The 15,592-nt window shown below is 43.8% G+C and overlaps 2 protein-coding genes across 2 annotated transcripts in view; both read right to left on the reverse strand.

Moving 5' to 3' along the window:
• ABL1 (ABL proto-oncogene 1, non-receptor tyrosine kinase) overlaps nucleotides 1-12,195 on the reverse strand; it is a 142,024-nt gene extending 129,829 nt beyond the window's left edge. Inside the window, exon 1 of the mRNA XM_070378833.1 lies at nucleotides 11,552-12,195. Within this exon, the coding sequence (XP_070234934.1) occupies nucleotides 11,552-11,687 (136 nt within the window). The 5' untranslated portion in view covers nucleotides 11,688-12,195. The remainder of the gene's footprint in view (nucleotides 1-11,551) is intronic.
• A 106-nt stretch (nucleotides 12,196-12,301) lies between these two features.
• LOC138989815 (uncharacterized) lies at nucleotides 12,302-13,234 on the reverse strand. Its single transcript, XM_070378835.1, has one exon. The coding sequence runs from the start codon at nucleotides 12,398-12,400 to the stop codon at nucleotides 12,302-12,304; it is 99 nt and encodes a 32-aa protein (XP_070234936.1). The 5' UTR covers nucleotides 12,401-13,234.
• Between the last annotated feature and the right edge of the window lie 2,358 nt (nucleotides 13,235-15,592).

A 15,592-nucleotide genomic window follows, 5' to 3' on the forward strand; every position in this document is an offset into this window, starting at 1 on the left:
CTGAGCCTCTGCTTCTGGCCATAGTGCAGTTTCAGATATCCTTTCGCCCTAAGCAAATGCAAAACTGAACAAAATAAATGAGACAACTGTTTTCAGGCATAAGACAGCAGGCAAGGCAGGGCTGTGACCCTTAGAGAAGAGGAAAACAGCAGGGAAGCTCCAACTTCCTGCACAGGGCACTTTCCCAACCATGGTGCAGGGAGACGATGGTAGCCAAGCTGACAGCAGCAGTCCCTGTGAACTGTGGAAGACAAGACTGGAGCTCCAGACTGCTGAGGTAACTAGAACTGCAGGGCAGGACATGAGGGGGGAGGCTTTGGGAAGTGGAAAGCATCAGACAACAGCAGGTGGCTGACACACACACAAGGTGAGATGCCGTAAGGCTCAATAGGCAGCATCAGCTGCGAGGTGAGAAGTGAACAGGGGCACCAAGACTTCACGGCGCCCAGAACATGCACGTGCAGCCGGTCCAGAGTGGAGAGGCCTTGCTAAACACCTCTTTCACTTAGCTGAGATTCCAGAAAAGTCAAGCATTAGTATCAAGAATGTCCTCTACAGTAAGGGCCATGCCTCTGGACTAAGGATAAATCCCAAAACAGACTCACTCTAACAAAATACAAACAACCTACGGGGTCAAAAGAGCATGTCAGTAACTTAACCGCCTGTCAGAGTAAAATGAAAACCTCTCTAAAGTAAGACAAGACTGAAAATCCCTACAGTGTAACATCCACATGTCTGACATATAATCAAAAATAATTAAACATGCAAAGAAGCAGGAAAAGGTGACTCCTAAGGCAGGGAAAAAGCAATCAATCAAAACAGACCCCAAGATGACCCAGATTGGGATTCCCCAGTGGCTCAGCTGGTAAAGAATCGGCCTGCAGTGCAGGAAACCTGGGTTCGATCCCTGGGTGGGGAAGATCCCCTGGAGAAGGGAAAGGCTACCCCATTCCAGTATTCTGGCCTGAAGAGTTCCATGGATTGTATAGTCCCTGGGGTTGCAAAGAGTTGAACATGACTGAGTGACTTTCACCTCTTTCACTTTCACTTGACTCAGATATTTGAATTAACAGACAGGTCTCTACCTTCAAGGATTTGGAGGAAAAGATGGACTTAATGAGTGAAAAGATAGTGAATCTCAATAGAAAAATGTAAACTATAAAAAAGAACCAAATGGAAATTTCAGAATTTAAACTGATCATATCTGACATGAAAATTTTAAAGAAACTGAACATTAGAAACTGCAGTTAGTGAACTTGTAGATCAACAGAAAGTATCTCAACTGAAAAATAGGAGAAAAAAAAAAAGTCTGGTGACTTAATAGAGTTTCAAACTATATGACATGAAAACACAATATCTATAGTTATATTTTCATTCTAAATATTGCTCTTGTATGCCTTTTCTTTTTCTTCATCAATCTCACTAGATGTTTGCCTATTTGACAAATTTCTTTCAAAGTCAGCTTTTGGTATATTTTAAAATTTTTAATCTATTTATTTACTTATTTGGCTGTGCTGGGTCCTTGCTGTTGCACGTGGGCTTGCACTAGTTGTGGTGAGCAGGGACTACTCTTCATTGGGGTGCACGGACCCTAGGCGAGGTGGCTCAGGAGTTGCGATGCACGGGCTTAGTTGCTCCATGGCGTCTTCCAGGACCAGGGATCAAACCTGAGTCCCCTACGTTGGCAGGAAGATGCTCAACCACTGGACCACCAGGGGAGCCCCAGCTTGTGGTATTTTTGATCATTTCCATCTCTCAGCTTGTGTTTTTATTTTTGCCACTCTTCTTCTTCTGTGTACTGTGGGATTACTCTGCTTTCCTAACTTCTTTAATTAAAAGCTTAGTTACCTACCATCTTTGTTTTCTAATAAAAACTTTTAAAGCTAAAAAATAAAAAAATTTAAGATAGAATTAAAAGCAAAAAACCCCCCAAATCTATCATCATAGCTGTGCTTTTTAACATCTGAGGCTCGGCAACAAAACACACCAAAAAAGAAGCTGAGCAAAAGTACAGATAAAATAAGTATCAAAAAATAAGTAAGGCCATAGAAGATTTTAGACAACACTGTCAACCAACTTGATCTAATTCACATTTACAGAAAATTACAACCAATGACTGCAGAACACATATTGTTTTCAAGTACAAATGGAACATTCAGTAAGACAGGTCAAAGGCTGGGCCATAAAATTAATCTCAGTAAATGTCAAAAGACTGAAATTTTACAGAGGATGTTCTCTGACGACACGGAATTAAGTTTGAAATCAGTAAGATATCTAGACTCTCCCAAATATCTGGGAAATAAACCCTTTAAAAACAACACATCAAAGTCTGCCTTTAAGAAGGAGGGGGGAGTCAAGCAGAGTTCTGAAGGGCAGATGGGTTTTGAACACACAGAACAGTGACGTCCGGGGCACAACCACCACGCAGAAGATGTACGCAGAAGGCCCTAAGGGAGTGCTTCCCCTTACTGCAGCTCATCTTCTGAGTAGCAGTCTTCATCTTTTTAGCCCACAGACTCAGATAATATGCCTGACATACTCCTATGGGTGTAATTCCCAACTCAATCATGTTAACTCATCCTTCTCCCTCCCACTCATTAAATGCATCTCTTTGCAACACACTTCACAACACACCAGTGGTTATCACATGGAGATCTGTGGCACCGGCAAAGTCCCTAACCAATACAAAGTGATTTCTTCTTTCCTCCAATTTCTATTATTTTCTTCGCTAGGTTGCTTCATTTAAATAAGGTAAAAACTCTTTCAGTTAAATCATCTTTGATTATCCTCCGTTACTAATCCCATTTTTCTGTTTTCTGAATTTTCTGTTTTCTTCTACATTATTAGCATATTTCTTAAACAGGGGAACAAGGGACTTCCCTGGTGGCTCAGTGGTAAAGAATCCACCTGCCAGTGCAGGGCACATGGGTTTGACCCCTGTTCCGGGAAGATCCCACACGCCGCAGAGCAACTAAACCCATGTGCCACAACTACTGAGCCTGTGCTCTGGAGCCCTGGAGCCGCAGCTGCTCAAACCCAAGTGTCTAGAGCTGCACAAACCACCGCAATGGAAGTCCGTGGGCTGCAACTAGAGAGCAGCCCTCACCTGCTGCAATTAAAGCCAGGTGAGGCTTTAATGAGAAAGCCAGCATGCAGCAACGAAGACCCAGTGCAGCCAAAAATAATTCGGCCAAAATAAATAATAGGTCAATAAAATTTTTAAAAAACTTACTTGTAATGCCAAAAATAAGTTTTTTTTTAAAAAAAATGGGGAATAAGATTTGATGAAAAACAAGAAAGCCATACAAAATGTATTAGACTATGAAAAATAACAGGATGCCTTGAAAAATCTACAAACATACAATTTTGCATTTTCTTAGTTCATGTACCACAACCCCAATCACTAACATAAAGTACATGATATAATCTTTCCAAACAACCTCTTTATTTAAAGACCTAATTGAACTTCAATACCTATAAGACTCAACAGCTGTACTTCTTCCCACCTTCTAATCTATATGGTTGCATAATATAATTTAACAACAGTAAGAACTATATTGTTGCTCTATGAAGTTCCTATTTGGTTACTTCGAATAAAGTTTTATTTGAAAACAGTGAAATAGTTTTAAACTGAGAGTAAATAATTTCTTACAATCATTTTTCAGTTAAGCTCATAGTAAAACATCTGATATGTACAAATTAAATAAGTAATACCCTGAAAGACATAGAATGTAATAACTTAAAATTAGAAAATCTAGAAATAATTTAGAGGGGAAAAAACCTTCCATTTTTAAAAGTACTAACTAGAAAAGCATTACAAAGCTTTACAAATTGAAATGATTTTATATTAACAACATTCACTACCAAGAAAAACAGGAAAACTAGTGTGCAAATTTTTTTTTAACTCCGCAACTTTCTGATTTAGGGTGGAAAAACCTAGAGAAATGGGATTTAAAACTTAAACATGAGTTAAAATCATTCTCTTGTAAAATTTTGAATATCACCACCCTGACCTCCGCAAAAAAAAAAAAAAAATTCAAACTAATCCTACAAAAAGGTGTCAAGTCTTAACTTCATAAACCACCGAACGGCAACTTGCTTATGTGAAACACACACGGAGGTCCTCCCTTGGGGATGTCATCCACTCTCGTAGCTTTAAATGCCAGCGAGAACCTGGTGACCCTCGGGTTCCCTCTCCAGCCTGGACTGCCTCCCTGAAGTCAAGCTTGGGTGTGCATGTACGCATATCTGACAGAGCCACGCACAGGCGCCTCACACACAGCCAGTGCAAGCAGCAGCTCCAGGTCCCTGCCACTTCCTCACACTCCCACCCTCTGGTTCACATTTCAGGAACAGGCAGCTCCATGTTTCCAGTCACTCAGTCCCCGGATCCTTGACTTCTCTCACATCCCACATCTAAGAACAAATCTAGTCAGGAGTGCCTTCAGATATTCACAGAATCTGACCCCTTCACCGCAGCCACCACCCTGGACCAAGCCAGCGCCATTCTCACCCAGACTAGTGCCATCAATGGCCAGTGGACTCCCTCCTGCCTCCTCGGCTCCCCTTCAGGACGAAGCAGCCAGAGAGATTTCATTACAGCATGAAGCAGGTTGTGGTCCTCCTCCCTCGAAATTCTCCCAAGACCACATGAGGAAAAGCCAAGATCCTTGAAGTGGACAACAAGGCCACTTTCTTCTCCAGCCAACCTCCCGGCTCCCTCACTTCATCTCCTGCAACCCTCCTTCACTCTCTCTGCTCCAGGTACTCTGGGCTTCTCGAACCTGCTAAGCAAGCTCTACCTAGGGCCCCCATACGCCTCGATTCCCCTCCTGCCTGAAAGCCATTACTTCCATGGCTTGCTCCCTCACCTTCCTCCTCGGGTCTTTATTCAAACCCCACCTTCTCAAAGAGCCTCTCTGGCCACCCTAACTAAAGTCACCCCCTAACAGTCCCTGTCCCTTTCGGTGTTATTCAGCTCCTCAGCAACTCTATGTTTTACTTGTTGCTGGTGTTGAGCTCCTTATTGCAAACTTCAGGCTTAAATTGAAGAAAGTAGGGAAAACCACTAGACCATTCAGGTATGACCTATGTCAAATCCTACTTATGAGTATACAGTGGAGATGACGAATAGATTCAAGGGATTAGATGTGGTAGACAGAGTGCCTGAAGAAATACAGACAGAAGTTCATAACATCATACAAGAGGCGGTGACCAAAACCATCCCAAAGAAAAAGAAATGCAAGACAGCAAAATGGCTTTCTGAGGAGACCTTACAAATAGCTGAGAAAAGAAGAAAAGAGAAAGGGAAAGATACACTCAACAGAGATAGCAAGGAGAGACAAGAAAGCCTTCTTAAGTGAACAATGCAAAGAAATAGAGGAAAACAACAGAATGGGAAAGACTGGAGATCTCTTCACAGAGGAGGCAATGACAACCCACTCCAGTACTCTTGCCTGGAAAATCCCATGGATGGGGGAGCCGGGTGGGCTGCCATCTATGGGGTAGCACAGAGTCGGACACGACTGAAGCAACTTAGCAGCAGCAGAGATCTCTTCAAGAAAACTAAAGATACAAGGGAACTTTTCACACAAAGATGGGCACAATAAAGGACAGAAATGGCAAGGAACTAACAGAAGCAGAAGAGATTAAGAGGTGGCATTAATACACAGAACTATACAAAAAAGGTCTTAATGATCCTTTTAACCAGATCTAGATAACCACAATGGTATGATCACTCACCTAGAGCCAGTGTGAATTTAAGTGGACCTTAGGAAGCATTACTGCAAACAAAGCTAGTGGAGGTGATGGAATTCCAGCTGAGCTATTTCAGATCCTAAAAGAAGATGCTGTTAAAGTGCTGCACTCAATATGCCAACAAATTTGGAAAACTCAGCAACGGCCATAGAACTGGGAAAAGATCAGTTTTCATTCCAATCCCAAAGAAAGGCAATGCCAAAGAATGTTCCAACTATCATACAATTGTGCTCATCTCACATGCTAGCAAGGTAATGCTCAAAATCCTTCAAGCTAGGCTCCAGCAGTATGTGAACCAAGAACTTACAGATGTACAAGCTGAATTTAGAAAAGGCAGAGGAACCAGAGATCAAATTGCCAACATCCACGGGATCATAGAGAAAGTAAGGGAATTCCAGAAAAACATCTACTTCTACTTCATTGACTATGCTAAAGCCTTTGATTGTATGGATCACAACAAACTATGCAAAGTTCTTAGAGATGAAAACAACAACAACAAAAAAATTCTTAGAGATGGGAACACCAGACCACGTGAGCTGCTGTCTGAGAAACCTGTATGCAGGTCAATAAGCAACAGTTAGAACCGGACATGGAACAAAGGACTGGTTCAAAATTGGGAAAGGATTTTGCTGTATATTGTCACCCTGCTTATTTAAGTTATATGCAGAGTACATCATGTGAAATGCTGGGCTAGATGAATTACAAGCTGGAATCAAGACTGCCAAGAGAAGTATCAACAACCTCAGATATGCAAATGAAACCACTCTAATAATAGAAAGTGATGAGGAACTAAAGAGCCTCTTGATGAAGGTGAAAAAGGACAGTGAAAAAGCTGGCTTCAAACTCAACGTTAAAAAATCAAAGATCATGGCATCTGGTCCCATTACTTCATGAAAAATATATGGGGAAAAAGTGGAAACAGTGGTAGGTTTTATTTTCTTGGGCTCCAAAATCACTGCAGACAGTGATTGCAGCCATGAAATGAAAAGATGCTTGCTCCTTGGAAGAAAAGCTATGACAGACCTAGACAGCATATTAAAAAGCAGAGACATCAGTTGGTTGACAAGGGTCTGTATAGTCAAAACTATGGTTTTTCCAGTAGAAAAGAAAGAAGGCTGAATGCCAAAGAATTGAAGTTTTTGAATTGTGGTGCTAGAGAAGACTCTTGAGAGTCCCTTGGACAGCAAGGAGATCAAACTAGTCAATCCTAAAGGTAATCAACCCTAAATATTCATTGGAAGGACTGATGCTAAAGCTGAAGCTCCAATTTGGCCACCTGATGCGATAAACTGACACACTGGAAAAGACCCTGATGCTGGGAAAGATTGAAGGCAGGAGGAGAAGGGGTGACAGAGGATGAGATGGCTGGATGGCATCACTGACTCAACGGACATGAGTTTGGGCAAGCTCTGGGAGATGGTAAAAAGCAAGGAAGCCTGCTATGCTATAGTCCATGGGGTCACAAAGAATCAAACACCATTTAGTGACTGAACAATGAACAATAACTCCACCAACTAGAACGTAAGTTTGAGGAGGGCAGGGAGGTGCTTTTACCCACTAATGTATCACCAACGACTAAAACACTTCCTGGAACGTAGTGTGAGCTCAATAGATATTTGCTGAGAAAAGGACACATTAAGGTAAACAAGTTTACTAGGGAGTGCTTTCAATCCTGTTTTACCAACTTTCACAAAAGTGAATTTTCTTAGTCAAGACACTGAAATTTGGAAGGAACAGAAGGTCCATAAAACAATACGATGGTTTCCTTCCCCCGTTGCCTGTACATATGACTAGCCCTTTGACCCTGAATAATCCTAGCAAAAAGCTGCCATCTGCCCATTCCATTCAGGTTCATCACCACCACCGTACCACACACTATTCTTGGCTTCCAGATTCACATCTGGTCCAACACTGTATGTTACGGCTGCGAGTTTTTCAATCCAAACTATATGGATATTAACCAACTCTAGAAAGATCAGCCTGTGAGAGATCAAGAACCATTTGCTCCCCTAGGAAAAGTATACCCAAAGTCCAAAGAAATTTACTTGTCTTCAGTTAAAACATGATCTAGGCAATTTCTTTCATTAAACAATATGTATTACAAAGAATTGACTATTTGGTTGAGATGCCATCAATTTGTTTTTTAAACCCTAATTTGGGTATTACAAAATAGAACAAATTTTTTGTAAAAAGTCTGAAACATCACAAATGCAAAGTAAAAAGTGTAAGTTTTCTGCTATTTCACCTAAATCCCAAATTCCCTAGAGATTAACAATTATGTCAGTCTAAATGCTTCTATCTTTTTTCCATACATGTACAAATAAATAGTTAATTTTTGTTTTACAAGAATGGGGCCACACCACGTAGACTGATCCCCAAACTGCTTTTTTCCACTTACCAGTACATGGACAGCTTTCCGTGTTGGCACTTACAGTATGTGGGCAATAAACATCCTAATATGATTTCCTATTTCGGTTTGTTTGCTCACTCCCTTATATGACTTCTTGATAGACTTTCTATAATAACAGTTTAAAAACTTTTATCTCACCTCTTTACACTCTTGAAAACTATATAGAACCCCAAAGTGCTTTTATATAGATTACCTCATCAATATTTACTGTAGTATAATTTAAACTGAAAATTTTAAATAATTCATTTGTTCACCTAAAAATAAACATGTCTGTTTTCACTGGGAAATGGCTTGTTTTCCCCCATTTGTAGATAACTATAGATACTGTTCTTTGAAGCTACACCAAACTCGGTAAGTGGTAGTTTCCTAAAGGCTAGTTTTGATATAGAATCTAAAACTCGTATCAATTAATATTTGTATTCTGTTACATGAAAATTCAATGGTCCTTCTTGCCCCTTGAATGAATCTTTTTTACCTGTGCTTGACTTTATAACATCATGTATTGTCATTTACAAAATATCAGTTCACTGGATCATGCAGGTCTTCCAAATAATGTAGTCCATTATAAGACATCAAAATAGTGTGTTTATAAATATTACCACCAATCTCTACTTCACAGGAGCAGATACAAGTTTTCCAAAACCCTAATTTTTGCTGGAAAGCAAAGATGTTTTCATTGACAACAGACACTACCAGCTGTTTTCCTTGAAACACTTTTTAAAACATTTTTTTAATCTGAATAACCAGTTTGTCAGTAAAAATGGTAGTCTATGAAAAAAGCGGCAAGTTCAGCTCGAACTAACCACTGCCCAAAGCTCTTCCTAGAGACAAACAGCACACAGAAGTACTTTCCAGTTCCTTCACTGAAGATTACAAAGATATTAACAGTTGAGAATTGACAAAATTAATAATTTTTGCTGTTTCATCAGGAACATCCTTAAGTGAAAACCAAAAAATATATGTATTTATTATTTTTACTAGTCTAGTCAAGGCTATGGTTTTTCCTTGGTCATGTATGGATGTGAGAGTTGGACTGTGAAGAAAGCTGAGCGCCAAAGAATTGATGCTATTGAACTGTGGTGTTGGAGAAGACTCTTGAGAGTCCCTTGGACTGCAAGGAGATCCAACCAGTCCATTCTAAAGGAGATCAGCCCCGGGTGTTCTTTGGAAGGAATGATGCTAAAGCTGACACCCCAGTACTTTGGCCACCTCATGCGAAGAATTGACTCACTGGAAAAGACTCTGATGCTGGGAGGGATTGGGGGCAGGAGGAGAAGGGGACGACAGAGGATGAGATGGCTGGATGGCAACACTGACTTGATGGACGTGAGTCTGAATGAACTCCAGGAGCTGGTGATGGACAGGGAGGCCTGGCGTGCTGCGATTGATGGGGTCGCAAAGAGTCGGACATGACTGAGCGACTGAACTGAACTGAACTAGTTTACTATGAGTGCATGGCATGAAGAACACAATGGCTACTATGGTTAGTTGCCACAACCTTGATTCATGCCTAGAAGCCTACATTACTTTTGCACCATTACTGCAAAGATTGCAAATAACGTCTTGTGTGAGTGCATGCTAAGGTCAGCTCAGTCGTATCCAACTCTCTGTGACCCCATGGACTGTAGCCTGCCAGGCTCCTCTGTCCATGGGATTCTCCAGGCAAGAATACTTGAACGGGTTGCCATTTCCCTCTCCAGGGGAACTTTCTGACCCAGGGATGGAAACCTCGACTCCTGCACTGCAGGTGGACTCTTTATTGCTGAGCCACTGGGGAAGCCCAACATCTTAGTATTGTGTTAATATGAAAAGTTTTCACCTCTGGACCCCCTGAAGGGGTGAAAGGCACACCAAGGGCACTACACTGTTCCATGCTAGGACCGCTTCCTAGAAGTGAGATTACTGGGTCGATGCTATGTACATTTTAAATTCAGATATGTTTGGCCAAAGCTCTCCAAAAAGTCTGTACCAATTTTCACTGGGGGTGGCAGAGGAGGAGATGGGTGGATGGCATTACTGGCTCAATGGACATGAATATGAACAAACTCCGGGAGGCAGTGAAGCACAGGGAAGGCTTGCAAGCTGCAGTCTATGGAGTTGCAGAAAGTTGGACGTGACTCAGAGACTGAACAATTCTCACTACCTAAGGTTGCATGATCATCACTAGTTGAAATGCAAATAATTCACTTATAAATCTTGATCGTGGGAAGTGCCATAATACATTACTTTATTTACCTGTCTAAAACCAATGCTAAAATACAACTCGTGTTTCAAGGCAAAAGTAAAATCCAACATGTTTCAAGGCAAAAATAAAATCCAAGTACCCAGATTACTCAGAAAAATCAAACCTCAATTGTCAAATACAAGTTCACTGAATAGAGAACTTTGTTTATTGTAGTCACAGATTGTTAAGGGTATTTGTGACTGAATTTCAAAGTATATGCTACTTGCACACGTCGTCCATTTGCTTACAGAGGGTGGGTGGGCTCGACTGATATTTTAATAAGTACTAGGTCTGAAAAATGTCAGGCTGTGACAGTACAAACAGGATGCTAATTAAATGGTGCGTGGCTGGCCCCTGGCACAGACATCAGTCTAAGCTGATCCTTAGCGTTAAAACTTCACGCAGAATTACTGGACGTGACCAGTATAATATGTACTGTCAGCACTCAAATGCCAGTGGTGTTCATAAAAATGTCAAAGACAACCTTTCTTGCCCCAGGTGTCATGTGAAACAAAAGAGAGAAGGAATAAAAAGCTCCATTCTGAGGAAAGGACTACTCCCTGTCTCAGGTGGAACCACTGAAAGTTGGGGCTCCTCAGTTCACAAGGAATGTGGCCTCCCCCAACTGTTTCCACGTAGCTCCAAAGTGAGGATTTTCAAGTTCTACTTATGACTGAAAAGATCAAGGTTATTAGTGTCAACTAGGGCCTGTGGTTTTCAGCTCTGGGGGGTGCACAAACCCCTTTGAGGATAAGATTGAAATCTTCCCACAGATAAAGCAGTGAAGGATCCATGTACCTCAGAGGAAGGAAGAGCCCAGGCCATAGGTCAGAGCAGAATCATGGACTATGGATCCTGAGAAATAGCTTATGTCCAACCTCCTCAGGAAACTGGAATAGTAAAATGGCTTGTCCAAGGTCAACGGTGAGTTAGAAAGGCAATCAGGCAAGAAATAATCAGTAAGACTTTGAATAAAGCCATCCAGTGTCACCAAGTAACTTTTTCTTATACAAAGAAAGTTCCACGTGAGACTAAAAGATAACTACAGGAACTGAAGTTTTAAATACAGCTGGAAGGAACCAACACAAGCCCTGTGGTTCGAAAGTTCCTTACGCATGGCAAAGCAGAAAATAGGACCAGAAATCTGGAAGAGCACTCACCATGTTCCACAAAAACATTGCAGTGTGGACCCCCGTGCCTTGATGGCTCCTTCTTGCCTGCTCCTTTGATAAAGTGCAGGGCAGGCAGACTTGGCCTCCTTTGGTCCCCAAGAACTTTTCCAGGCTGCTGCCCCATAAAGCAAGGATAGGCACCCCTTTCCAGAAGAGGGTTCAAGATCTTTCAGAATGATCAGTGAGCTGAGAAGGAAACGGTCTTTACGTGGGATTTCACATTCCCCGCATCTCCACCAGTCAGTAACTGAGGTCAATCACAAGACATCTTCCACAATAAAAGGAAGCGAAGATTTTAGGATTTTAGGTTGACGTGTGCAAACAGGAGTTCCGATTAGATTCGCAGTTTATCAATTCGAAGTAATGTAACTGCAGTGCGACCTCAAAGTTCCTGGATTTCACGTGTCTTTTACTGGCTACGTTTCCTCCCTTTCAAGGAGAAAAACCTAAAGAGAAATATTCACAGGGGATGCTGTACAACGGTCAGTGAGGCTAAAGTCGTGTCGATTTCCACACATCGAGGAAACGTGGATCGGTCTTTGAATGCTCCTCCAGAACTTTTCCTGGGGAAGTCAGCCACCCCCTATCTTGGTGTCTCCATCTTCCAACAAATTTCCTGCCACACTAGCTGCCGCTCCTGCTTTTTCTCTACCCTGCTCTCCGGAAAAGGACACGGGTCACCCCGACTTCAGCGAGAGCTGGCCCTCTGACGAGAAGGAATGCATGGCCAGCAACTTTTTAAGTCCGCTTTTTAAAAGGCCTGTGAAACCAGTCCAGGCTTTTCCTCTGCATTAAAGTTTCTGGCTGGGCTGAGGCTGAGGGGGCCGTAGGTGACATTGGAAGAAGTCAGGGCATTACAGGCTCACGGGAGCAACGTGGGGGGGCGGGGGGGGGGGAGGCTGGGAGCGGGGGGAAGGGGAGGCTACTTGACAGCAGGGAGGGGATTTGAATGAGGGGGGCCTCCGAGGCCAAACTTGAGGCCGGGATTCGGAGTTAAGGGGCGGCTCGGGGGTAAAGAGGGAGGCTGCCGGGGCGGGGGGGCATGGGCGGCTTACTCCGGGGGGCGACGCTCCTCCAAGCCTCAGGAAACGGGGTGTCCCCAGGTCTGGGGAAAGAGACCACAACCCCAGGGTCCCAGAGCCGGGATGGAGCTGATAAGGGACGACGGGCTCTCGCGGCCCCGAAGGCGGGTGGAGGACAGAACGGGGAGGAGGCCCGGCCGCCTCAGCTGCCCCGAGCCTGGGGGGGGGTCTCTGTCCGAGACACCCGCCTCCCCCGGGCCCGAACGTGGCTACGGCCGCCGCTGCCAGGCAGTCACATCCCCCGGGCTCCGTCGCAAGACCCGGCCTCCCCGCCCAAGTAGGGGCCGTGGACAACGCAAGGCGGGCTCCTCAGCTGCAGGACCCAGGAACCGGTTCCGGCTCCGGCGCTGCTCAGGGACGGTCACCGACCCTCGCGGCCGCCATGATGGATTACTAGCCGCTCCACAACGAGGCCAGGCCCCGCCCCGGCCCCGCCCCCCGATGACGTCCGGTGCGCGCCTCGCGTGGGGACCGGGACCCTCCAGACACCGCTTTCGGAGACACTGCGGCGTCTTTCGGCTTTGGTCCCCCTGCCCTCCAAGGTCCGGCCCCGTACGACCTGTTAAATGTGGTTCTCCAGAGGGGCAAGGTGAATGGTAAGGAAGCTCCCACCTCCCCTGCACTGCCATTGGCCCCCGAGAATCCGTGTCAGCTCCCTCTCCTGCACCCCATTGGCCGACGGAGCTAGAGCTCCCAACCAACCACTTTCGGCGTAGCCCGCGGGGCAGGCCGGAATTTGTGGTCCTGCTGCGCCCCCGCCCCTGTCCGCAATCGCCCGAGACTTGCCCTCTGCTCCAGGCTCCTGAGCGTCGGTCCCGCCCTCCTGGGAGCCAGAGGACTCTAGCCGGCCTCGCGCAGGGCTGGCCAATGTCTCCCCTGAGCGGGTTGGTAAGGCCGGCGAGGAACCAAAGCAAGGGGAAAACTGCGGATTGGATTTCCCCAGAACCGGAGTTGGATCGCTTCCTTGAGCTTCTTTAGAATTTAGCTCGCTCCTCGAAACCTACGTTATTTGGTGCCTCCACTGCCGCCCCTCACCAACTTCCACCTTGACTCCAAGAAGCATAAATATTAGAACGAGCGAAAAATAAAGAACTGGAGAGCGTCGACATATTGCTAACGAATTGTTTCTTTGGAGTATCGGGGAGCCCACTCATTAACAGCATTTTAAGAACTTTTCGGAGGCGAAGCATGATCATAGGTGTTTGAGAGAGAAGGAATCTTTAAACTTGTCCAGTGATGTCTGTCAACTTTTTCTCAATAAAACTGGGGAGGGGGGGCGGGGTAAACAGTAGAAAAAGATTACACGATCTAATTTCAGGGGTGTACGCATAGTCACATAAAAACATGTTAGCCGAAACTGTTGAGTTTACAGAACTAGCTAATGACCCATGCAACCAGATCCACACATGCCATAACCCATTTTTATGCAACTAAAATGTACCCTCCTGGTCCCCTTCTTCACTCTCCACGTCTCCCCAGAGCAATGCACCTGCCAGGATATACCCATCTCTAAGGGAATATACTCATCACAGCTAATCTACACTGTGGTCTTCCGCCCTTCATAAACCATATTCTCATTTAGTCCTTACTGTATTGTAGCCCAGTAACACAAGTAATGTTATCCCCTGTATACCGATGAGAAAACCAAGTAAGATGTGTTACTGAAGGTCACTGGCCTAGTCATGTGACAATTTGAGCCCAGACTGATACTACTCCAAAGCCTTGAATTTTCTGTTGTATCATTCAATATCAAGTAACTGTTGATCTAAAGTTAGTTGATATTTTAGAAGTTGCTACTGATAGTAGGGGAAAACCAGTTGCATTATAGGTGTTCTATGTTCAGTTGTGTATTTTAGAAATATTTCTGCTGGATTGGGAAATGGTGATTTTATAGATACTGGCTTGTAAAAATAGAGTTCCTTGGAGGTACTGAATGTGAAGCAAATTCAGAAGCAGAATTTATATTTAGATGTTAACTAGGTTAGCTTTGCTCTATCACTGAGTAGTCTGGCTGATGAACATCATCCTGGCTTATAGATCAGTCTTCAAGTGTCAACACCCTGTTCCCTTAATTTACCCATCACCTTATCCTTACCATCATCCTTTCTCTTTGAAGATTTCACTTTTTATTCCTCTTCACCCTTTCATCATTTCCTACACATCTTCATTCTTCACTCTCTAGCTTAAAATTGACCAATCAAATCAGAACTCTAACCCACACTTCTTGAACTAATAAATCATTCACAAGCATTCAGCCCGTGTGCCAAGCATTGTCCTAGGTGCTGGGGTACAAATGAGGCATGGGGGTGGAGGGCCTCATCCGTCTCCCACAGCAGACACGGGAGGGACAGGCAGTGTACAAAATGAGTAACAATCCAAAGTGTAGTCTCCATGCTGGACCCCATATGCTTTCAGTGTCAGTCCAACCCCTTCTCTCGAGGGTTGCTTCATGATCCATCCCGAGAGCTTAAGCCTACCGATCCATAGTTGCTAATGAGCTTTAATGAAGTCACTTTAATTATCTGAATGGCCTTCATTTATAAACGAGGGTCATATCAAACTTTACAGGTTACCATGAGAATCAAATGGGATTTTATTTCCCATAAATACTGAGACTAACTGTGCTTTAGAGGCCAGCAGCACTTGATTTAAAGGTTTATCCTACTTGCCATTTACTAACTGCCATTTTCTAGTTTTAGGTGAACCCCCAAGCTAGACTATATTTTTTTCCAGAGATGCACTGTGTAACACTATAGAATGATACTCTTAAGGACTTAAAGCTAGAATCCAGAGCCCAGAAAATGCCTGACAGTCAGAAGTAAATAAGTGTTGCCAAATTTGAATAAATCCCTTTAAGCTCATCATTAAGAGTGATGCAGTTCAGCCTAATTTTGTGCTCACGCTTATAAAGCAAAGCAACCTACACATTGCTAGAGGAATTCAGAAC

This window comes from Bos mutus, chromosome 11 (genome assembly GCF_027580195.1).
Source record: "Bos mutus isolate GX-2022 chromosome 11, NWIPB_WYAK_1.1, whole genome shotgun sequence".
NCBI classification, from domain to species: Eukaryota; Metazoa; Chordata; class Mammalia; order Artiodactyla; family Bovidae; genus Bos; species Bos mutus.